General features: G+C 47.3%; 1 protein-coding gene across 6 annotated transcripts in view; it reads right to left on the bottom strand.

The window, feature by feature from the left end:
- The window catches only part of MYH10 (myosin heavy chain 10), a 125291-nt gene that overhangs the window by 76476 nt on the left and 23503 nt on the right, over window positions 1-25312 (bottom strand). For 2 of the 6 annotated variants that reach the window (XM_040453226.1, XM_040453229.1), the window contains exons 3-6: window positions 24362-24389; window positions 9049-9151; window positions 8422-8451; window positions 2313-2405 (exon numbers count right to left, since the gene is read on the bottom strand). In XM_040453226.1, coding sequence (XP_040309160.1) covers window positions 2313-2405; window positions 8422-8451; window positions 9049-9151; window positions 24362-24389 — 254 coding nt within the window. The remainder of the gene's footprint in view (window positions 1-2312; window positions 2406-8421; window positions 8452-9048; window positions 9152-24361; window positions 24390-25312) is intronic. The other 4 variants (XM_040453227.1, XM_040453230.1, XM_040453228.1 and 1 more) reach the window with 2 other exon arrangements.

The following is a 25312-nucleotide window of genomic DNA, read 5'->3' as shown; positions in this document are numbered from 1 at the left end:
GATCATGTCAGATGCTCAACCAAGTGAGCCACCCTGGTGCCCCAATAATTTCTTTTCCAGGCAAAGATGAGACAAACAGGCACAAAACGGTTTCTCCTGAATTTAAAGTGTGACTTGGGGCAGGGGAAATCAGAAAAGACTGGTAACTTGATTTATGTAGTAAAATAAAGCATTTTCCACTAAGAAATCCTTGTAAATCTGCATGGAAATCCACATCCCAAAGCTGGTAGCTCACTGTGTCTTCTATCCCGTGATACAGCCGCTAAATGCAGGGCTTTCAGGAGGAAGAATTTAAGATTTAAATGTGGCTCACGCTCAGTGCTGATGACCCAGGGATGATAAAACCCTATAAATGAACCTTAGCTTCCCCAGACCTTTTACAAACCCCAAAGTCACAGCTATGCTTTCTCCTGACACAGGCATATTTGTTATTCCACTCTGTCCATAAAAAGCTAAAATAATGACCTAATGAACTTGGATGAAGCGATTATCTTACTAGGAATAAACAATACTCCAAACAAATAGCTTCCTATTTCCTCCATAATGTGGAAAGCCTCTCGCACTCGAACTACCTCTTTGGGTGCCATGGGCTGAGTCGTGTCCCATCTCAAATTCTTTAAAAAAAAATTTTTTTTTAAATGTTTATTTATTTTTGAGAGAGACCGAGGATGAACGGGGGAGGGGCAGAGAGAAAGGAAAAGACAGAATTTGAAGCAGGTTCCAGGCTCTGAGCTGTAAGTACAGAGCCCGACATGGGGTTCAAACCCAAGAACTGCGAGATCGTGACCTGAGCCAAAGTTGGACGCTTAACTGAATGAGCCACCCAGGTGCCCCCCACTGCCTCAGAACAGGACTATATTTGGAGAGAGGGTTTTTACAAAGATAATTAAGTTAAAATGAGGTCACTGGGGCCCTAGTCCCACACGACTGGTGTCCTCACAAGAAAAGAACAGGACATGTTTCCGATTCTGTGTCTCCCTCTCTCTCTGCCCCTCCCCCGTTCATGCTCTGTCTCTCTCTGTCCCAAAAATAAATAAACGTTGAAAAAAAAAAAAAAAAAAGAAAAGAACAGGACACAGATGCACACAGAAGACGGACCACGTGGACACCGGGAGATGGCCATCTATAAGCCACAGAGAGGGACCCCAGAAGAAACCAACCTTGCCACACCTTAACCCTGGACCTCCAGCCTCCAAAAGAAAATCAAGGCAGTCCTACCAACTCATACAGAGGGTTAGCTAGCTACCTTCGGGCTCAATGGGTCCTCTGTGATTCCATATCTGGCTGCTTCCACTAATCACACAACCTAGGCCATCAGAAAATCAACATGAACGCCAGGACTTCACATTATACTCAGAGTAGCAGAGTATGTCACCGTGATACTAGATTCCCCCAGATTATCCATGAAGGAGTCATTAGTAAAGTCTCTTTTGATGTGGCCTTGAATTGTACAAATACTTCTAGGATGGGAGGAGGGAGGAAAAACATAGAATTAACTCTAATGATTTAAGTAGAAATAACTGTAATTGAAGACCCTCTCCAATCTGTGGAAAACGGTTAACTGAATCTTGAGGACTATAATTCAAGGCAAGAAGTTTACAGCAGGCACGCCCATTTTGCTGGATATGATTTTAGAGAAGATTTGGCACTGACACGTCAATAGGGCGTAGCTGGACAGGGGACATACCGCTTAGGAGAACAGCCTCATGCAAACGGTCACAGCTGGTCAAACGGAGGAAGAGGGGAGAGCTTTCCAGGAATTAAGAAAACCCTATTTTCATAGAGGAGTATCTTTATAGAGAAGTAATTTTTAGAGAGAAGTAATCATATTGTTGCATTCTTCTGACATCCATATCCCAGGAGAAACAGCAAGTATGAAAACGACAGCTGACTACACTGAATGCCAACTTGGTTTGTGGAGCGTTTACATTCCCAGTACTGTGCTAAGTACTCCACATGCATCCTCATGTAAGCTCTATGCCCGCTCGGCAACACGTATTGTAGACCATCCCCAAAGACGAAGAAGTTCAGAGAGGCTACCTGATCATCTACCCGTACAATACACAATTACATATGCAAATACAGGATTACAGTTACTTTCACGTTTTTTCCTTTTTAAAATGCAAAACTACTAGAAGATTGCAAATTACATGTGACTCATCACGTTTCTACAGGACTGTATCATTCTGTACCACATCCTTTATTAGCCTCTCCCTAAAATCTAGGAAGACAAGTACTCTCTTTGCTGGATCACAGTAGACATTTCACTAAAAATCTGAGAAATTATAAGTTTCGGGTGCTTTTAAACTTACAAAACGAGATGAGTTATCATTTTTCACGGTCTTCGCGTTTCCGAATGATTCCAGGATTGGATTCGCTTGTAAGAGCTGCCGTTCGAGTTCCCCCTAAAAGACATTACACGTATGCGCGAGCGCACACACACACACACACACACACACACACAAATAAAAGCAGATTAGGTTAATCTAACATCTTTACTCCAATCCTGGGGTGGGGGTGGGGTGGACAAAACAATAAACTTCCTCTCTTCCTCAGTGTTTTCATTCTGTTTGCCATCTCGTAACCTTTGTGGCTTTATTCTCAGTCATATTAGGCTCTGCTAAAGGGAAAAACAGCATGTATAAAGTGATCGGAAGGGGAAGAAAAAGTCACGTTAAATAGCAGATCAATTTGAGGGCAGGGCATGTAAATTAGGCAGAGAATCTTGAAAAGAAAACAAACTGGTTTTCCTGAAATGAAATTCAGCTTGACACTTCAATTAAGGACATATTAATACTTACACTTCTGTTTATTTTTATACTGCCTTGCTCCAATGACTGAAGGCAGACAATTCTAATAACCACTATCCTAGTGGTAGATGTGTCATTTTTCCAAGGGTTGCACATGATACCCTAATGATGCCGACAGGATGATATCCTCACTGACACTTTCAGGGAGGATGGAGATGGGATGCTGCTGACTTTTGCTCAAATTTAAAAACGCTTACTATAGAGTATGTGATAGAATATAGGCTTTATGCAGAGTCTTTACTTATGTGCAAATTCGGCTAGGAAATAGGTTCCACAAACAAAAGATGTAAGTATATTAATATGTGCTTTAATCATGACACACAATAAGAAGCTGCATGAGAAAGCAAGATGCTATTTCTGGCCACGGAAAGCACTACAAAGTGGTGTTGTGTTCCTGGAACGTAATTTTCGAGTGTATCATAGGAACTTCGATACATCTGCTTTTTCCAAACACAAAGCTTACCCCTATATTTTAAAATACCACAGTCAGTATTCTAGACCTAAAGACAGGATGTCAAACCACTAGCAAATGTGATTCTCTGAGCAGAGGGATAAAAGGATCCTCATGCAAGGATCTTAACTACTGGCCAGTTGCTATGTGAGCGTTGCATGATGAGATCCAAAAAGAACAAATATAACGCCATACATGGAGTTGGCGCTTAACTCTGGAATTGGACTCCTTTGCTCGTTACGAGGGTGGGAAAGTACTCCAGAGGCACAGGACCCAGTGAGATACGCTCCCCCCACAGGTCTGCCCTCCAGCACTGATCTGAACTGCCCAGATCTTCACAGGTGTTGAGTGCAGTCTACAATGGTGTTCAACTGAAACCAGGCAGGAACCAGTCCCGTTAAGACCTGCGGGATGAACTTCCTTTCCTGGCATTTGATAATATGCTCCCTGTAGCATTAGTCTCCCAGGTTATGGACTTCACATTTCTGCTGTAAAGCTTCTTAAACACTATAGGCTTCCCAGGGTTCTTAAATGTGGTATCCCGGCAACCATTTTTAACAACTGAGAGGCATCATTAAGGGGCATCGTTTTGTAATCTAACAAGTGCCTTTCCCCTGGAGGTCAGCAGTCGCCCACATCACCGTGCCCACGGCTGGCATCTTGCAAAGCCCTGGGTGTACGAGCTCGGGAAAAATCAGGCTCTAGAATGCTTCCTGCCTCACTCAGCCTGTGATCAGAATGTAGAAACCGTCAGAAAAACACTGAATTTTCTTAAGTGGGGCACTACCTTTGCACTAACTATTGCTACTTAGATCTAGGAACTAGACAGAATATAGATTCCTTAGAATTACGCACTATCATCCCGCCAAATCCTAATAAAAATAATTTCAGTGACATTTCACCTTTCAAGTGTTTTCCTAACTTGGAGGTAAAGTATTGCATATCCTATTTTAATACTCCTTAGATGTGGCTACAAGGAGTCTTTTCTCTGTGTGTGAGTGCATGTGGGTGTGCTCATGTGTGTGATTTACGGATTCCATCCTTTCTCCTGCTGGCTTTTTTTTTTTTTTTTCAACGTTTATTTATTTTTGGGACAGAGAGAGAGAGCATGAACGGGGGAGGGGCAGAGAGAGAGGGAGACACAGAATCGGAAACAGGCTCCAGGCGCTGAGCCATCAGCCCAGAGCCCGACGCGGGACTCGAACTCCCGGACCGCGAGATCGTGACCTGGCTGAAGTCGGACACTTAACCGACTGCGCCACCCAGGCGCCCCTCCTGCTGGCTTTTAATAAACTGGCTGTATCCCCTGAACCTAGCTCAGTGTCAGGTCAAAAGGATGCTCCGGGAGTGTTTGCTGAATGATTGTGGCATTAGAGGTCCCGAAATATTCTAGCAGCATTCGGGAGGGGATGGTGCTGAGCCAAAGTTGGCAGGAAGAATCGGGTGAAGGGTCCGCACTGTCTCCATAGAACCTGCCGACTGGGCTGCTTCTGTGTCTCTGCTGTTGGGGTCACTAGGTTATTAGCAGGGTTGTGGTATTACTTTTCTCCTAATGGGCTGGTGACATCAATGGGACCAAGCAAAGCTCTCAGTAACTCCTCAATGAATCACAAAAAGCTTGAACACAAAGCTGTCATCGTAAAGCACACAAAAAGGGTCTTAAATTAAGAAATTACCGCTGAATTTGATCATTTCTGTGCTGTGCAATTTCACACTTTGATTAAATGGCGCTAACCTCTCTCAACCAAACTATGAAGCCAGTTATAAACCATCAGGGGACAGTGACTAAGTGCTAACCCTTCCACCAGAATTGGAGGGGCAGTGGCCCTGGTTTCGATTATTCTATATGATAACGAGAAAGGTCTTTGGGAATGTAGGGGAAACTAATCAGCATTAGCTACTGAAATTGTTTTTACAGTTTTAAGTATTTAGAATTAATTCTATGATGCTTTAAAGGTCTACCAATCATGATGAAAACTATACCCTTCTGTTTGTTATATAGTATATTAATATCTACCTATGATATGATAGAGGAGTTTGAAGTTGGTTAAAAAAAAAAAAAAAAAAAAAAGCCCTTTGAAAACTCCAGTTGAGCCAGCAAGGCTGGGGTCGTGCTGGGCTTTGCAGGCCTGACTGGGTACAGATGTAGGTGTCCCAGGGCCCACAAGAGGGCTGAACGTGGGTGGCAACAGCTCGACGTCACGCTGAGAACCAGACTTCATCTCAACCAGCAGGCTCGAATTTCTGCACTTGTGCCTACTGTCACCAACCTCTTAGTTCGAGGCCGTTCAGAGCAGTAGATAGGAAGTCATCTGGAAGATGCCATCCAGAGGTGGGGGACTCGCTAATTGGAGGGGCAGGCAGGCTGGCATGGAGGAGTCCCTTCTTCGGGGACGGTTAGGTTTTAGAAATCACTGACTGGTGTTTTAACTCTGCCCTAGATTCAGGCTCTGGCGTAGCACTGAACGCTGTGCCAGACTCTTGAGGGTCCGTAACAGCGACCTATGGTGAGGGAGCCCAGCACACAGACTGCCTCCAGCTGGCTGGGCACAAAGCCAAGCAGGACTTGAACTTGGTCATAAAAACTGTATCCAAAGTTTGCAGGTAAACGCTTCACGTTTACTGCTTAACCACTGTGGCCTGAATTCTAAGAAGTGGTTTCTATTCCTATTTCCACAATAATGATTAAGTTTTAAAGGTAAGCACAAAAGCCTGCCCGGATGGCTAAAACAGACATGGACGTGTGCTGGCGAGGAGATGGGGGCACCCTCATGCACTGCTGGTGGGAATGGAGGGCGGTTCCTTCAAGAGTTAAACCGAATACTACGGTAACCCAGCCGGCCCACACCCAGGTGCCTGCCCAAGAGAATGGGAAACACAGGTCCACACAAACCCTGTGCACAAATGTTCCTGGGGCATTGTCCAAGATGGCCCCCAAGTGGAAACAATCCAAAATGTCTGCCAACGGATGGATGGATAAACACAGTGGGACCTACCTACCGTAAGGGAATACCGTTCGGCCAAGGAGAGGGATGGAGTATTTGTACACGCTACGACATGGATAAACTGTGCAAACATCATGCGAAGGGAAAGAATGCCAGGATTCCATTCAAGTATCCTATGCACGACAGACAGATTCGCAGAGACAGAAAGTATGTTGATGATTTCTGGGGACTGGGAGGAAATGGAAGGTGATTCCAAATGGCTTTCTTTTTGGGGGGATGAAAACACGCTCAAGTTGACTGCAGGGATAACTGTGTAACTCAGTGTAATGAAAACAACAATGCTGAACTGTATGAATGTGTGAAGTTTATGGCATGTGAATTAAATTTTGATGAAGCTGTTAAAAAAAACAAGGAATGAGCAGAGAGAGACAAATAAAGGACTCCCCAAATCAGGGGCCTCGAAACACCTTCCCCTCCCTTGTTCTTACAACGCATATTGTGTCTAGTGACAAAAGGCTAGAAATGTATACAAATGGTTCCTGGGTGCCTAAGTTTTGCCTGTAACGTTCAAAGTAAATTCACAAACCAGGGATGTCAAACCAAATGAAACACCTTGCAAAGTACAGACTGCTTGCTGGCAGTGATTCTCAAAATGGGGTGAGGGGGTCCCCGGGAAGGGGGAGCGATTGTGGGCAAAGAAGTCATTTCTCGACGGGACCCTCTGCAGGGTCACTACCGCCCACAAGCATCTCCTAGTCTTCAAGTGGGCTGGGAGGAAAAACTGAGGACCAGTGTTCTTCTCAGTCTTCTAGAAACACAAGCACAGCCCCCACCGGACTAGACTACTATTACAATAAACATGGGAAAAGCAGCCCCGGAGATATGTGCAGAGTGAGTTCATGCAGCAGGACATGCAAATCAATGATGGAGGGAGGGAGGCATGGCCAGAGAAGCTGTCGCTGCCCTGTCTTTGGGAAAACGTGCCCCCTGTCGACGGAGCCGACCCAAAGTACAGTCCAGGGGTAGGCATGCTACTCACACAACAGCGATCCATTCTGTGGTTTAAAATGACATCGAAACAAAACGTTAACAGTAATGGTGTACGGATTCCGTGGTGGAATTTGGAAAACCCCGATCTGTACAGCAGTTATTTAATGCTAATTCACTAGTGACCCAAGTGCACATTAACAGGTCATTTTAGCGAGTACCTCGAAGACACAGAGAAAAGCTAATTTCTGGTCTAGAGGTTCCTTCTGTAGTCAGCAAAAGAGCCTTTAAATGTCCTCCAGGACAACAATGATTCCGTGAACCCTTCCTATTTGTACGAATGATCTGCTCTCTACAGCTGAAGGAGAAGACAGAACGTCATAGGGCCTTAGCACAGCTTTGCTGTCTGAGAACATCTTGAGAATTTTAAGGAGGGCTTCTGAAAATCTTGTCTATAAGACTATTCCTATAGACACTTAAGAATTTCTTTATATTAGTAAGTCATTTCTAGAACATTGTGCTTTCCTGCTTCGTATTAGCTCTGTTTCATTGTCTTGTGGCAGACAGCCAGACCGAAGCCATCCAGTGCCAGGGAAAGGGTCAAGTCCAGGACAGATGTCCCTCTCCTCCAGGGTAGCAGGAAAGGCTCTGTCTACGGCTGTGCTCTATGGAGCCTGAAGGGGGGAGCATTCGATAACAAGTAAGAATAACACTCCTCCACCACTTGCCCTGGATAACAAAGGATAATTTTACATATTATATCAACAAGGCCCTCAGCTTAAAATACATACGGGCCATAAAAAACTTTATTAGAAATGTGTAAATCCAAAAAGGTACAACTTTAGAGTTGCAGCCCCAAACTCAAAAATTTAACGTATGGCCCAAAGCGAGGCTTCTGTGTATTTAAAGAAAAATTGAAATCGTTCCATCTCGTATTTGACACACGAAACCCTGAGGGTTCAAGGCTTCATCAACAGGTGATTCAATGTCATGATAAAAAGGGTAGAGAAATATTCAAACTTGTCTCGAAAACACATTTAAAGCCAAAGGGCATGCTGCTGCTCACAAAAGATGATGTCTCTAAGCAACACATTTTCAAAATCAAATTTTCTTTTTTGCGGTAAATTTCATTCACAACTCCTGGTATTTGTTTCTAATAGAGACTCGATCTAGAGACAGAAATTAGCGCAAACATTCAAGACTAAGAAGCATAAACAAAAGCACTTGCCTGATGCTTCACTGGTTTTGGCGATTCCTGCTGTTTGTTACAAACAGATAAACGCAAACGTTAGCGAGTCTGGGCCTTTCCCTAAGCGGTGAGCCACATCTAAAGCACCACGTGACTGTCCACCTCAGAGCTGTGACAGCGGATCTGGCTGGCGTTCCTCAGGGATCAGCTGCCACTTGGGCAGATTCAGGATCACTGACCCCCTTTTATCTGTACCCCTTTTCTATCATCGACTGCCCCCAAATTTCCATCCTCGTCTCAAGCTTCTATGGCCAGTGGCAACAGCCTGTGTCCCTGCTCAGAAAAGACAGCTAAAGACCCTTGAGGACCATCTTTTGGTGGAAATAGGCAATCTTCAAAACACTGCTCTTCGATCGTTAACCATTCCTCCCAAAGCTTTGCAAGAAATCAGGCTTCAAGCCGGAATCGTAATTCTGGTTGGCCTGTTAGAAAACCTAGGTACTACAATTCCCTCCTGAGCGGAGGAAGTTTCTGGGTGGGGGTCGTGGAGACAAGGGGGCGGTCAGTTCCAGCAGGACACTGAGTAGCTGTGCTTCCTTATTCTGGTTTCTGCAATCGTAAAAGAATAAACTGAGGCATTAAATGAACAACGGAACGAAAACTTACAGGAATATTATGGTCCTTCCGTCCTTTGTGCGAAGAAGCGACATGAGCAAGGTACTGAATGACTTTCTTAGTATTTTCTGTCTTCCCAGCACCTGATTCACCCCTGAAAGAAACGGTAACACAGGCTGTCTTAAAGAAAGCAGGGCGTCCACCTTCCAAAGTTGTAATTAACAAAATTAAACGGAGTTGGAACAAGAATTGGTAGGAAATAAAAAGGATGTAGGATAAAAACCGATCGGCGGAAGTCAGAAAATTGTTATTATTCTTAAATGGTATTAAATTACCACACACTTTTTCCACCCCCTGGAGATGCCAGTGAGACACAGGGAAAAGTTCAGAGTGCTGTGTTTTTTTTTTTTCAAGGAGTTTAGGGGTTCCACCAGAGAAGCAGCATTTATCGTAAGAGGTCATGAAAACATTCCTCAGCACCAGAAACCCATCCACCACTGGGGATTTAATCTGAAGGAGCTTCAGACCTCTGGGCTGCCCCTTGCTGCTCAGGTCCAAGCAAGGTTTTCTCGCTCTTCCCCCAAAGGAGCGGACGAGTGTTCCTACAGCCACAGCACCTTGTACATATTTTGTCACATCTCCTCAGCCACCTGCCGGCCTCGCATCCTGGGCTCCTGGGGCAAAGGGCAGGACCCCGTGCATGTGCGTCTGTTTACTGTGCATTTGTGTTTATTTGTGTTAGTTTTTTTTTAATCCACGGAACCTCGTGCAGTGCTGACCCACAGCCGCTACGCAAGGTGTAGAGACAGTGAACGAACACCGTGAATTCTGTGATGAACCGGGACAGATGCCACCACTTTGTATGCTTTACGTTTTAAAACAAGGCTAGCACGTTTCAAAGGCTGCTTTTGATTTCTACTCAAGTACTGATCTTGAAATTCAGGGAAGCTTCTGAACACACAGCGCTACCTGAGTTCTGGCCTTTCTGTTCAAATATCAAAGGGTCCCTAAGATCGGATCAAAGCAAACCTATCTTCACAATCGATAAAAATCTCAATTTGGATTGAAGTAGAAATTTTGGGGGTGCCTGGGTGGCTAGGTTGGTTAAGCATCCCTACTCTTGATATCAGCTCAGGTCATGATTTCACAGTTTGTGAGTTCGAGACCCATGTTGGGTTCTCCACTGACAGTGTGGAGCCTGCTTGGGATTTTCTCTCACTCCCTCTCTCTGGCCTTCCCCTGCTCATGTTCTTTCTCTCTCTCTCTCTCAAAATAAAAAAAATAAACTCTAAAAACACACACACACCCCAAAAAGCCCCAGTGATTCTTAAATCACTGGTAAACTGTAAAAAAAGATAAATAAAACAAAAAATTTCATTATCTAATTAGATTTAAAAAAAAAGCCTCGGGGGGAAAAAAAACAAAAAAAGAAAAAACCAGGGCGCCTGGGGGGCTCAGTCGGTTAAGTATCTGACTTGTGGTTTCAGCTGAGGTCATGATCTCACGGTTGATGAATTTCAGCCCCACACTGGGCTTTGAGCTGACAGCGTGGAACATGCTTGGGATCCTTTCTCTCTCTTCTCTCTCCCTCTCTCTGCCCTTCCCCTGCTCTCTCTCAAAATAAACAAACTTAAAAAAAACTCTTCTGAAACCCCAAAATGTTAATACACACATGGCCGACTAATAATCCTCTAAACCCGTTGTACCCAACCCAAGCCTTAGAAGTCTAATTTTTCTAACAAGCTCCCACCCTTTCTGGAAAGTGTACTCTGAATTGCACTATTTTTGTCCACAACTTAAGTATGTCAGTGGGTTTACTGGCTGCATTATTTTCTCTGCACCCAGACACCTACAATCTAAACTGAAGAGGCTCTGGGTAAAGGGAGCCCCACTGACCAACTAGTTGTATGGCTTTGAGGAAGGAAATGGTCTCCTTCGGGCCTCCATGCCACCATTTGTAAAGTGGAGGAACTGGGAGCACCGGGGGGTTTCGGTTGGTTAAACGCCCCGACTTAGGCTTGGGTCATAATCTCACAGTTTGTAGGTTTGAGCCCCACGTCGGGCTCTGTGCTGATAGTGTGGAGTCTGCTTGGGATTCTCTCTCTCTCTCCTTCCCCTGCTCTCACTTTCTCTCAAAATAAATAAATTAAAAAAAAAAATCAAGTTGTCTCTGAAGTTTATTCTTTCAGATAAACTTCACATAATTGTTTTGTCACGCCTCACTCATTTCTTGCCCGATAAATAAAAAAACAAGAGACAGAATTTTGAATTAAGTAACATTAACATACTTTTTTTTTTTTTTTAATGGGAAAAGGTGTTCTGTCTCTCGGGTAAATTTTGTGTTTTCTATGCTCGCAACTATCAAGGATGTGTTGGTCTTATACATCTTTGAAATCCTGGTGCCCAGCACAGTAGGGGCTCTGTAAATACCAATGAATAAATGAATACAGGTCCTGCACGTGTTTTAAGTTTATTCCTAGGCTCCCTTTTATATTTTTTATTCCTGCTATTAACGTCCTTTATCTTCTACCTGGCTACCACTGGCACCTGGATAAGGTAATACATTTTAATTCACTCATTCAATAAATACAAATCAACCCCTGTGTACTGAGCATTCTCCTTTTTTTTTTTTAATTTTCTTTTTTTACATTTTTAATTTAGTTTTGATGGAGAGACAGAGCACAAGTGGGGGAGGAGTAGAGAGAGAGGGAGACCCAGAATCCGAAGCAGGCTCCAGGCTCCGAGTTGCCAGCACAGAGCCCGACACGGGGCTTGAACTCACGAACCGTGAGATCATGACCTGAGCCGAAGTCGGAACGCTGAACCGACTGAGCCACCCAGGCCAGGCATTCTCCTAAGGGCAAGAGCTAGAGCGGTGAACAAAGTCTGCGTCCTCGGGGAGCTCAAGTTCACGGGCAAAGACGTAAAATAAACCACAAAAAACAAATAAGAGAAGCGGTAAGACATGAGGGACGCCATGAGGGCAACAAGGAGGCAGCTGGGGTTGGGGAGGAGGCAGAGAGGAGCAGAGGACACATTCCTGGAGACTCGATGGTTGGGGGGAGCCTCCAAAATGGGGGAGAACAGACCAGTGAAATCCGGGGGTGCCATGTTCGGGGCGGGGGGATGGAGACCCAAACACAAAGGAGTATCTTTGCCAGGAACGGGGCTGGTGCAGGAGCTGAGGCAACCAGAGAGGCAGAGAACCGCGGGGGCTCCGGATGCAGCAGGGACGGGGGTCGGGAGGGTGCCCCAAGTCATGGCAAAGAACCTGGATTTTATTCAAGCATAATTGCTCAATAGCCAGGATAGTGGTTTTCTCTGTTTGGTTAACTTTGTTTAAAATACTTAGTGCTTCAAGGCTAATCATGATGCTGGCGGCTGTTTTCAAACAAATAACTTTTCTCTTACGCCCAGAAATGAGCCTCTCGTTTAGAGTGATCATTACTTGTCTCGAAAATACTTATGATTGTTCCTTTTCAGCTAAGTTTTGCCTCTGTGGTTTCTCCACAAACTGCCGTCTATTGGACAGGCTTCGGTGTGTCCTTAAAGCATTTTGTTCCTTCCCGGTCACACTCCCTGGGCTGTGCCTCTCAACTGCTTATATAAACTCTGCCACATTTTTTCTACTTCGGGTCTAAGGTAACTCTGACATAGAAACTATTACTGCAAAGACGAATGTATTCCAAATACCTCACTACTGAGTTCTCAAGAGGGGAGGTGGGGAACCTTCTATCCCCTGTCTTAAAATGTGGACAGTAGCGGGGCGCCTGGGAGGCTCACTCGGGTAAGCACTGGATTCTTGCTTTCAGCTCAGGCCACGATCTTGCGGTTCACGAGTTCAAGCCCTGCGTCGGGCTCCATGCTGACAGTGCGGAGCCTGCTTGGGATTCTTTCTCATTCTTTCTCTCCCTCTCTCTGCCCCTCCCCTGCTGTCTCTCTCTCTCAAAATAAATAAAATTAAAAAATTTTTAAATGTGGATGGTAGCTTCTCACATGGAAGACTGCTGTGAAGAAAAAATACAGTTCATCTAAGGCACATAACTTGTATCCCGTGAACATCACCCATTACTGTGCACCCCTCACCCACCGTTCACGAAGTACCTTGAGTTTCTGGACTCTGAATTATTTTATGACTCTATAACGCTAGCATAATGGTTAAGAATGTGGCTTACGGTGTGAAAATGACCTACCCTACGTTCAAATCCTGTCTACCCCTTTCTAGCTCCGGTTAAGTGCACGGAAGGAGCCTAGCGCTGCCCCAGCCGAAAGGGGTCTCCCTAAGTGGCAAGAGTGCTAACAGCAACGATGAAGACAAGGGTATCCACAGAAGTATGAAAAAGAGAAAAAAAGGAACCCGAATGTGTGTGTGAAAGAGGTGGCAGGATCCACGGCACAGAATTCTTGGAAACAAGTTTTTATTAAGGGGAACGAGCGGCACCTTTGTCCCAGCCAGAAGCGGAGGAATAAAAGCGGCCTGAACACAAGTGAAGACGTGACGGAACTCAGAGGAGTCAGGAGAGTCCTCAGGGAGGGGAGCACAGAACACGACCTCAAAGAGCGAGGAGGACAGACACGAGGATCTGACCTCATTTCCGCCCACGAACGGTATGTACCGACGAAGGAGCCCTACCCTGGAGATGCCACAGGCTTCGCTGCCGGCCCACGGGGTGCAAGTACGAGGCCAACGACACACACAGCACAGCCAGGAGCCCGCTGTGGGGGGGGGGGGGTGCCCTGTGTCCTGCACAGGACATCGGGACACATAAGACCTGGGGTGCCTCTAGGCTGGAGGTGTTCGAGTGTTCTACAGAGGTCTGTGGCTTTCACTGGCTTCTCAAAGAGGCGTGCCATCCAAAACAAAATGTCAAAACCAACAGTACTGAGAAGCAGGGGGATGGACCACGAACACGTGATCCATTGTGGGCTCTTTCTTGGAGTTCCTTCTGGACCACGGGTACATTTCTCCAGCGAGAGACTCCTCCCCCAGATCTTAACTGCTTCTGTGTTTATTCTCTCTGGATGTTTGTGACATCAAATCCGATCTAGTTTCAAAAACACCCTCTGCCTGAAATTCGTGCTTCAGATGACCTCCATCTGAAAACGAACAACACATGTACCTCCCCCCCAACCCCCCGCCGCCCACACACTAGCTGATGTTTTCCTGTAGTTTCAAAGCTCTGTTCTGTTAGAAAGCAGCTTATTAGCAAGAGCAGAGGTTTTATGGTCAAGAAGGGCTTGGGTTCGGGGTCCCCGGGTGGCTCACTTGGTTAACCATCCGACTCTTGCTTTCGGCTCAGGTCATGATCTCACGGTTCATGAGTTCGAGCCCCACATCAGGCTCTGTGCTGACAGCTCAGAGTCTGCGTGGGATTCTCTCTCTTTCTCTCTGCCCCTCCCTGGCTTGCTCTCTTTCTCAAAATAAATATACTTTAAAGAAAAAAAAGAAGGGCTTGGGTTCAGGTCCTCCATCGCGCTAACACCAGGCAGGGTCAGCTGAGGATAACGGGACATGTAATTGGGGCTAACGGGGCTACTGCAAAGATTAATGGCGCTAACACTTGCAAAGAGGCTAGTGCCCTTTCCTGGCGTATTTGCCAAGAACATTTTAAACTTCCATTCACAAGCTGATTTGCATACTTCTTTCCCCCATAATTTAGCTCCCATTGAGATGCACCTACAATAATCCAAAACTTCCCACAGTTTTAAGACTTGAGCATTTCTAAGACAAAGGATCTTCTAAAGAGTGCACAAAGAGCACACTGGGGTCCAGAGAAACTGGCTGTGGGGTCGTGGAGCTAGTTCACGGGAGACAAGAGAGAATACCAGACTTCCACTGACAACACAATGGCTTTTCAACTGTATACCGCACTGTCGCCTTATATGTGTGGGGGCTTTTTAATTTTTGTTTTTAAAGCAGTTTTAGACTTACAACAAAATCGAGAAAGGCAGAAATTTCCCATATACCCCTGTGCCCACACACGCATAGTCCCATTATCAACATCACTGAAACGGGACACCGTAATCACCCGAAGTTCATAGTTCACGTTAAGGTTCACTCCACTCCAGGTGTTTGCGGTACATTCTATGGGTTTGGACAAACACGTGATGACTCGTACCTACTACTAGAATATCATGCAAAGGACGATCAAGTTCCTCTGTGCTCTGCCTGTAGTCATCTCCCCTCCCTTCCCACACCCCCGGCACCCGCTCATCTACTCACTGTCTCCATGCTTTTGCCTTTTCCAGAATGTCATATAGTTGGAACTTCTCAGAGTGGCTGCTTTCACTTACTAATATGCATCTGGAGTTCCTCTGTGTCTTTTTGTGGCCTGAGAGCTCATTTCTTTTTTAGTGCTGGATCACATTCCAGTGTCTGGATGGACCACTTTATCCATTCACCTGCTGGAGGGCATCCTGGTTGCGTCCTAGTTTGGGTGATTGTGTACGAAGCAGGTTTTGGTGCAGACCCAAGTTTTATTCCGATGGGGAAACGCTAAGGCATGTGCCCGGCGGATCCTGCTGAGTACGCCTGGCTTTGCAAGAAACCACCACACTGCCTTCCAAAGCTGCGCCGTTTCGCTTTCCCACCAGAGACGAATGACCGTTCCTGTCACTCCACGGCCTCGCCAGCATTTGGTGTTGTCGCCGCCACAGACTTTGGCCGTTCTAGCGGGTGTGTGCGGCTAGTATGTGACGTGGGCATCTTTTCGTGCACTCCTTCGCCATCCACGTCATGTGCTGAGGTCTCTACACCATTTTTTAATGAGGTTGTTTGTTTTCTTATTTTACATATTTCTGGCACATCTTGGGTAACAGTCCTTTACCCGACGTGCCTTTTGAAAATATTTTCTCCCAGTCTTTAGCTCACGTTTTCATTCTCTTGACGTCGTCCTTTCGAGAGCCGAAGCTTCTTTAATATTAATGAAGTCCGGCTTATTGTTTCTTTCACGGGTCATGTCTTTAGTCTGAAGGACTAGACATGGGTCACGTCTTTAAATATCTGAAAAAGCATCACCAGAGCCAGGGGCCTCCACATTTCCTCCTGTCATATACAAGTTTTATAGTTTGGGTTTTACGTTTAGGTCTATGATCTGTTTTCTAGTTCATTCTGTGAAGGGTGTAAAGCCTGTGTCTACATTTTTTTTTTTCACATGTGGCTGTCCAGTTGTCCAGCACCGTTTATTAAAGGGCCTCTCTCTGCCCCATGATGTTACCTGCGAGCCTCTGTCAAAGATCAGTTGACTGAATTTTGGGGTTTTAGCTATTTAATCAATTCTACCAATTTGCTGATCTTAAATTCTTAACATAGGTTACTCCTAGGCAAGAACTAATTGTTTTAAATCTAGGCGGGCTCGGTCAGCACCACCTAGTGTATTGGTATAGGACACATGAAATTCCTTAACAGTAAGAAAAAAGTCAGGGTGCCTGGGTGGCTCAGTCGGTTAAGCGTCCAACTTCGGCTCAGGTCATGATCTCACAGTCTGTGGGTTCGAGCCCCGTGTCGGGCTCTGTGCTGACAACTCTAGAGCCTGGAGCCTGCTTCGGATTGTGTGTCTCCCTCTCTCTCTGCCCCTCCCCTGTTCTCAGTGTGTGTGTGTGTGTGTCTCTCTCTCTCTCTCTAAAAGAAATAAATGTTAAAAAAAAATTATAAAAAAAAAAAGTCTTTAGAAAAAAAAAAAGAAAAAAGTCTCACCACATCCTGATGGAAGCCTAGTGTGGGGCAACCATGGTTTTATAATGGTTATGTTGCCAAATACACGTAAAAGGAAAAAAACTTGAGTTAACCAGCAGTTAGGAAGTCATAAATGTAAACAAATTACTCTCTAAAAAGGGAGCTTAGAGGGCAGAATCATTTCCTCACCCACGTGGCTGCAGTGTGACTTTTAATTCTAATGAGAAGAAAGTCATGTTGACGAAACACTCTTGATAGGATCTCACCTCCAATTACGTGGGATCCAAGTGCATGGCTTTCTCAGGATAAAGGAGACCCTGAGTGTCTTTACTACCGAACATGGCAGGACGTGAGAACAATGAGCACATGGGGGGTAGACGCTTCACTGGGAGCCCACACTGCCCGGCCTGAGTCCGCACGGAAAAAGGCTGGCCAGGTGGTTGTAGGCAGATGAGGCCAGAGAGGAAGTTAAGATGTTCATCCTTTTGGTGGAAAAGTAAGTTCAGAGTAAATGATTAAAACAGTAAAGGTTAAAGAGTGGCTATCAAACCACCTAGGTAGTAGATTAAAAAAAAAAAAATGTTGCTTCCACCTGTGTTTTTCTCTGGGATACTATGTACACAGAAGGACTCAATATAAAAGAACTATTACGTAACATTGACTAGTTAATCTCACGTAGGAAACTTAACCAGCTTGGCTGGGTGCTAAATTTGAAAGGATCCCAGTTACACGCCCTTGGACTTCTTTACGTGGTAGACACTCAAAGGCACCACAGAACATGCTACGGAACATCTCCTAGCCTCTTAGATCTGAGATACACTGTTTCCCATTTTTATATTTCTCAAGTCACAATGTAGCTTATAGTAGATATGAACAAGAAACGGGTTATTAAATATCACAACCAGTGGTATCCAAGAACAAAGAAAGCCTGAAAGAGGCTGAAAGAGGTGGGGGTGGGGATTTGCCAGGGAACTTTCTTCCAGGGTGACGGTAACGTTCTCCATCTTGACAGAGGTTCAGACGATACGAGTAACTCAGCAGAAGCAGATTTAAGCTTCGTGTATTTCATCACGTGCAAATCATGTCTCCAAAGATAAAGATATAAATATTGGGCTTTAGTTAGCGTTACCTACACTGCAGCGTTTCAGGGGAAGTGTGTGGATATCTACATTTGAACTTGAGATAAATCAAAGGAATGGACTGATAGCCCATCAAAGTGGCATAAAAATTGCTTTATTTCTGATCAGCAGCCTCAGAAGGAAACAGGATCTAACCTTAAGCAGAGCCTCCTGAAAATACACCCGCCACTGACCATCATCCCAGGGAGTCTCTGGATTGGAAAAAGACAGACCAGGAAGTGCAAATTCAGCTGTCTGGTAGCATCACGAAGCCCGACAGAATCCTTCATGCTCTCTCCTTGAAGCCCTCGTCCTCCTTTTCCGTCGAGTTTAGTACAGAATATAGAAGTCTTTTCTCCTGTTACTCTGCGGCCAATTAATTTGCAATCCCCGGGTGCTGGACGCGAGGTGGGAAAGGAAGAATCTCCTCCCAACACAAACAAGAAAATGGAGTGATGCGTGGACACAAGGTTGAGCAGGTCAGTGTATCACAGAATACAGTCAAATATTACTGGTGGAATCTAGGTGGTAGGTCTAGGATCCTGGATTCAAAACTCTTCCCATTTTGCTTTAGGTTTGGAAATATCCACAATAAGATGCTTGCAAAAGTTAAAAGAGAGGAAAAGAGAAGGTACTTGCTGATGGCTACTCTGTGCTCAAGAAGAGAAAACCAGAGACTAGGAGCCTCGGCTCCTAAATGCAAACCTATTAATTGATGACCAATGAGTCTAAAATGATACTCATTACAAGCGCCCACAGAGGGCACTCTGGGTGACAAAAGTAAATTAGCGTTCACTAAGCTTTCATTAAGTCCACAGCGGTCATCCCCAGAGTGTCTCCTGCTTCCAGACATTACACAAGGCCTCGTCAAACATGGTCACCCAAGCTCCCAAACCACCCAGTCAAGGAGGCGAGGTCCCGCACCTGGCTCCCTGCTTACTGTTCGTGGGGCTGCCGTCCCGACACTGCAGACAGAGACACACGGATTCTCTTCTTCGCTGGCCCACAAGCAGGCTGTAGCTCACCTCTCCTACGCATCTGGGGGGGGTTCCGATGCCTAGATTCCTGTGTGACCATTAACAGATGCTGCACAATCGACAATCAGCCTGGTCTCTGTCTCCTGGTGAGTCCTTGCAAAGTCTCTGTCATTCTTGGTGGGCCCAGAGAGCTTGTGCTAATGAGGTGACTCACGGTGTTCCAGCCACACTGGAAGACCAAGCAAATGGTTGCAACTTTGGGCATGTGAGCCGTGTGAAACCAGCCCAACATCCTGGGAGGGGAGAGGGGCTGGAGACTGAATTCAATCGCATGGCCAACGATTCAATCGATCGTGCCTACTAACGAAACCCCAAAATTCTGGGCTCTAAAGCTTGGGTGAGCTTCCTGGTTGGGGATAAACAATGACAACATGCTGGGGGGGGGGGGAGGGAAGAGCCAGAGGAGATGAAGCTTTACGTTGGGGACCTTCCGAGACCTCACCCTCGCGGTCTCTTCTCTTGGTTGGCTGATTTGTCATCCTAGTGAATGGTCAAACCCAAGGGGGTAGCAACCCCCAAATGTATAGCCAGCTGGTCAGAGGTACAGGTAGCCTGGGCCCCCCTAAGGCTGGTGTCTGCAGTGAGGGCCCTGTGTGGGGGAGTGCACCCTGGGTAATCCGTGTCAAAATTGCATTGCGATGGAGAACTGTTCTCTTTTTTTAAAGTTTTAAGTTTATTTATTTTGAGAGAGAGAGAGAGAGAGAGAGAGAGAGAGAGAGCACGCGCATGCACACGAGCAGGGGAGGGGCAGAGAGAGAGAATCCCATGCAGACTCTGAGCTGTCAGCATGGAGCCTGATATGGGGCTCAAACTCACAAACCGTGCGGAATTTCTGAGCTGAAATTAAGAGTCGGACTCACCCAGGTGCCCCTAAAGATTTTTTTTTAGTGTATTTATTTATTTTGAGAGAGAGAGAGAGAGAGAGAGAGAGAGAGAGAGAGAGGCAGAAAGAGAATCCCAAGCAGGCTCTGTGCTGTCAGTGCACAGCCTGACGTGGGGCTCGGTCTCACTAACTGTGAGAATCACAGAGTTGGCTGCTTAATCGACTGAGCCACCCAGGGGCCCCTGCAATGGATAATCTTTAAAAGACGCTTGCAGATCAGGTTCTAAGTAACTGGCTTTTTTGGAGAATACAAGCCAATGGAGGAAGAAAAAAAAAAAAAAGCAAGAAAAGTGAGACTATTCCAAAATACTGAATCGAAGAGACCTAACTAATGCAAGGAGTGAGCCTCGACAGGATCACCGATTTTAAAAGTTACAAAAAATAGGTTGAGAAATAGCACAGAAAACCAAACACAGATTCTGCAGTAGACAGGATGGAACTGACGTTGGTCTAAGCGTGCTAGCGGTCCGCGGTTGCGTGGGAACACCCTTGCCCTTGGGAGACACCTGCTGAGGTATCTCAAGGTGTCAGGAGGTCTGCAATGACTCATAAAACGGTTACTCATAAAAGTTGTTCGTGTGCGCAGAGAATTCACAGAGTGAAAGGTATACAGCCATTTAAGGCATCGTTCTTTCAACTTTATAGGTTTGAATTTTTTAAACATAAAAACTGGAGAAATGCATCAGCAAAAGTTTAAAAAAGGGAAAAAATGAAGGAAATGTGGTAAACATTTTAAAATCATTGAGGGGCGCCTGGGTGGCTCAGTCAGCTAAGCTTCCTACCTCGGCTCAGGTCATGATCTCAGTTCGTGGATTCGAGCCCAGCATCGGGCCCTGTGCTGACAGCTCAGAGCCTGGAGCCGGCTTCCGATTCTGTGTCTCCCTCTCTGTCTGCCCCTCCTCATTTACACTCTGTCTCTCAAAAATAAACATAAAAAAAAAATTAAGATCACTGAAGCTGGGTGATGGGTTCATGGGGGCAATACACCATTCTAATCCATATGAGTTTTAAGTTTCAAAGTAAAACGCCTCTTAAAAATGATGCCAGAAAGGTTTTTTTCCTTTGAAAACATATAGGATCACCAGTTCCTAAAAGTTCTTAATCTGTTCTTTAGTCCGTTGTCTTGGTTCCTCCTTCATTAAGAGATTTCATTCTTTTGTTTGAAATTTTATCTATTTCCTAAGTAGATAACACCAATGCCAGGTTCTCAGGGATTATTAAAAAGCAGTCACGGTAAGTCAGGGTTCCTACCTTAATAAATTGCAAAACAAGATGCACAGGACAGAAATAAGTAGACAAGAACTGCAGTATATACAAAAAAAGGGCCCGATGAGAGAAAAATCAATGTGGGTTGGACCTTACTGTGTAGGGGGGTTCCAATTTTGGCATGTTCCTTCTTTTTTTTTTAAGTTCTTTTTTTATTTATTTGAGAGACAGAAAGCGAGAGCAGGGGAGGGGCAGAGAGAGAGAGAGAGAGAGAGAGAGAGAGAGAAAATCCGTGCTGTCAGTGCAGAGCCAGACTCAGGGGCTCGAACCCATGAACCGTAAGATCATGACCGGAGCTGAAATAACCGTCTGAGCCACGCAAGTGCCCCAATTTGGGCACATTTCCTCCCTGGAGGGAAGGCACAGAAGTCAGCCAGGATCCACTAAAATGGGCCAGATATTAGGTGCGGGACCGGCTAGGACAAGACAGAAATGTCCAACAATGTGACTAGAAACGGGGGCCTGAGAGAAGGAGGGGACACTGTAAGATCTTGGGGCCTACAGTCCTAAAAGCTGATGACACAAGTAAGGACGCTGGGCGATGCATCCTGTCCGCACAGGCACGAAGGTTAATTTTGCAGTTTGTTGAGTTCAAGCTGCTATTGGTTCTCTACTTCACACCATACGCTCCGGTAACACCAAATCCTTGAAAACTGCCTGGTGCATTTCTCACCTGCCGTCCTCCACACCTGGAGGCTGCGCTGGACCACCCTGGTGCAGCCGGCACCGGGCTTCTTCAAGAAGCCACCAGGGATCGTGAGAAGGAACAGGGTCTAGAAACTAACCCGGTGGGCACCTGCCCACCTGAGCTAAGAATCCACCGGAAGCCAGTACGTACCAGCCGCGGCCGCCGCCTCCAGAGACCCAAGTCCCCTCCCCCTTCTGCCACCCCGCCGCCCGCCCCCCAGAGATGGAGTCTAGGGGTCCCTCAGGCTCACAGCCCTGCCATCCTCGACTGTGTTCACGCCCAAAACGTTGGCTCCTCTGGTCACTTAGGTCTGCTCGCGCTTTCTCCTGCTCCCACACCCCCTTATTTTCTGCTCCCCCCCTTTCCTCTGCACACTCTGGGACCCCCATTCCAGAGGAAGCAAGTCACCCACACTGTCCACCTCTTCCTCGAGTGCTCTGCTCCCTCCTCTGGCTGGTTTCCTGAATGCCCTAGTTCCCCCCCTCCCCAACCACTCCCAGGCAGACCTCTCAGGGGAGGACCACCCTGGTCGCCACCCGCCCGACCCGCCCCAGACCCACGTCTGGAAGAAAGTCAGTGGCATCCTCCTCACTTACCATGATGCTGTTTCCAGACAAAGCCCCCGCCCTGCCCCACCCCTCCTCTCTGAGGTCACAGCATCGGATTTATCTCCCCCAGTAAGGTCATTAAAAACAAAAACCTCCACTCTTGTTTCAAAAAAGAAAGCACTTTTTATTCCCAAAAAACTGGCAGGGAGACGATCTTGGAACGAAGGACACCCTCTAGGTGAAATCATGCCGCGTTATGAATGGCTGGCGCTATCACTCCGTGATGTGTGCGTGTGACATCCCACACCCAGGCCCCTGGGACCCCTCCTCCCTCCCCAGCTACTCACACCTGTGGCCACACCACCGGCCCCCCTTCCTGTGCACACACCAGTATCCACAACATTAATCTTTGATCTCTCCGGACCCCAGCGCTCCCGCCCGACCGCTCTGCTTCCTCCCAGCCACCCCCTCCCCTGTGCCGCCCTCCCACCGTCCACGGCGGCAGCTTCTCCTGCCAATATTCTCGATTCTCTGACTCCACTGGTCCCCACTGGCCGAACCGGCCATCGCTCCCCTTTTGACGGACTGGACCTGGTTCCAGTCCGGCGCTCTGCTGGTAGATGGTCCACAACAAGGGCCCCGACTGTCTCGCGCCTCGTTCTCTCTGCTCCCTGTCGTCTCCCACCCTGACTCTGGCCTGGGCCGCGTGTCTCACATGGGAGTGGGAAGGCAGCAGACAGGATGCAAGCAGGCACTTGAACAATGCACCCACCTGCTACTCCCGGAACCTTGCCGCCCCGTGAAAAGCCCGGGTCGGCCCACTGGAGAATGAGGATGCAGAGGTGAGAGCAGAGCACTCGGCCACAAGCCCCCCCACCCCCCCCATCTGCACAGGTGCAAGGCCAGCCCAGCTGGGCTGCTCGGCCTGACCCAGACCCACCCGGAGGAGCCCGACGCAGTTGCTGGGAAGGGTATTTTAAGCAGTCAAGTTTCAGGGTGGTTTGCTGTTCAGGAAAAGCTAACTTGTAGAACCCAAAGGCTAAGTAAGCCCCGCTGGAAGAAAACGTATGCGACCCACAGACCCGTGTCAGCTGCTCCGACCGCTGTCCCCGCATCAGATCCCGGACTTGCCGCTTCATAGAAGAGAAGCCGTCCGAGGAGAACCTCCTGGATTTCCAGCCCCCCGGGTCTCTCATCAGCATTTACTCTCTCGCACAGAGAACTCTCCACCGCCGACCTGCCCACCAGCCTTCACTCTGTTTCGGAGAGCAGGCCTACACCGGAGGCTTTCGGTTTTAACTCTTCCACTTCCCTGTCATTCAAGTGCACCTGGCCTGGCCTCCCTCTTGGCCCTGGTCACACCCGATGCACCTGTCTCCGTGGGGCTCACTCTGCCCCCTCAGCCTCGCTGACCTCTGCCCGACCCCTGAACGTACTTTTCCTCGAGGCTCCACACCCGGCCATCGCTCCCCTCCTTCCTTTTACAGGGCTGCGCGGATGGGTCAGGTCTCGGCGCCTGGAGCAGCCCTCTCCTGAGCTCCACATTCAGGCGCACGGCACAGCAAATGACCCCACCCACTGAGGCTGTGAGGACCCTTTCACTAACTCCCCCTCCTCGCTGAGCGGGTCTCCTTGCTCGGCTCCGGATGCGGTCACACCTCTGCCTGAGGTCACTGCCTCTCGCCTGCAACTCCCAACAGCCTCCCCGCCGGTCTTCCAGTCCACCTGCCATCCACACCGCAGCCAGTCCGGTCTTCCTAACAGTCCTTTTCTAAGCAGATCTAACGGTGTCCTGCTGTGGATACGGCCTCGTCCAATTCCGACTCTCTAGCACTCAGCACACAAGGCCCACGACCGTCGGTAATGTTCACCGGGTGAAGTGTCCAGTAGCCCAACAGGCGCACATATGAACTCAAGCCCGAAGTGTCACAGGTCAACGCTGAGAAACGTGGGAAAGGCCTGGTCTGACGGCCAAACAGTGAACCCCCAATTTCAACAACTCACATCATCTTAGTCTTAAAATGGTAAGTGCCAAGGTTTACGTCAAATTCTTAAAATTACTACTCTGCACCCCCCCACACCCCCTCCCCCAATTGCTTTAGTTTCCAAGAGAATCGAAAACAAGTCCGAACGTTTGAAATTTACTTACGTGCAAAGAATTGACTGGTCCTCACGATCTAGAAAACAAAACAAAACAAACAAAAAAAAGAAAGTGACCATTTGCCTGGTGTTTTAAACACTTGATACAATAACGTTGCAGTAACGGCCCACAGAGTGTTAGTCACTCCACTCCCGCCCCGCTGCTTCCCCAACCCTTACAGGGCCCTAAATCCAGTCACCCTTGCTTTGCCTTACAAGGCCAGATCTTCGGGGGGAGGGGGGGGCAGCGAATAACAGCCGGGCTTCGGAGGCTTTACGTGCCTGATCAACCTTGACGCTCAAGCCGTGTGCATAACGGCTTCACCTGGGGAACCTTATAAAAAACGTGTCCCCCAGGGCCCCTCCCTCATGGAATCATTTTCACGGGGTTGGGATCGAAGTTCCCTGCTTCAGCAAGTTGCCCCGGTGACTCCGATGGCAGGGTGAGGTTTCAGAAAGGCTTCGAGAACACTCACAACTAGGGAGGAACCGTTATTAGAAAAGGGGAGAGAGAAAAAAATCAAACCCTGAGCGGGGAAGGCTGAAGGTGGACAGACATCTAAATGAAGCGTAACCAGCGTCTCAGGTCCCGATGGTATAGGCACCAAAAATAATAAAACAACGTACAGCAGAAGCAGAATCGCACATGACGTTAAAGTGGCGAACGACTTAAATCTTTTCGAATGAAAAGGTGACATGCGAACCCACAGAGAACCCACGGACAGGCCCCCTCCCGGCCCCCCAGTGTGGGATGTATGATTTCTAATCATTTATGCACGTGGATATCCATTTTTGCAGATGAGAAAATGCTCCTGGAGGGGGTCAGGTAATCCACCCAGGTCCCACAGCCGCTGAGGGGTGACGACCCGGGCCCGCACTCGCAGGGACCGGCCCAGGTGGATCTTTCGTCACTCCTATGCAGAGGCTGCTCGCCCTTGGGTGGCTACATCAGGACCCAATA

This window comes from Herpailurus yagouaroundi, unplaced genomic scaffold, assembly GCF_014898765.1.
Source record: "Herpailurus yagouaroundi ecotype Mexico unplaced genomic scaffold, PumYag 208, whole genome shotgun sequence".
NCBI lineage: Eukaryota > Metazoa > Chordata > Mammalia > Carnivora > Felidae > Herpailurus > Herpailurus yagouaroundi.
This window is presented reverse-complemented; position numbering and strand designations above follow the sequence as displayed.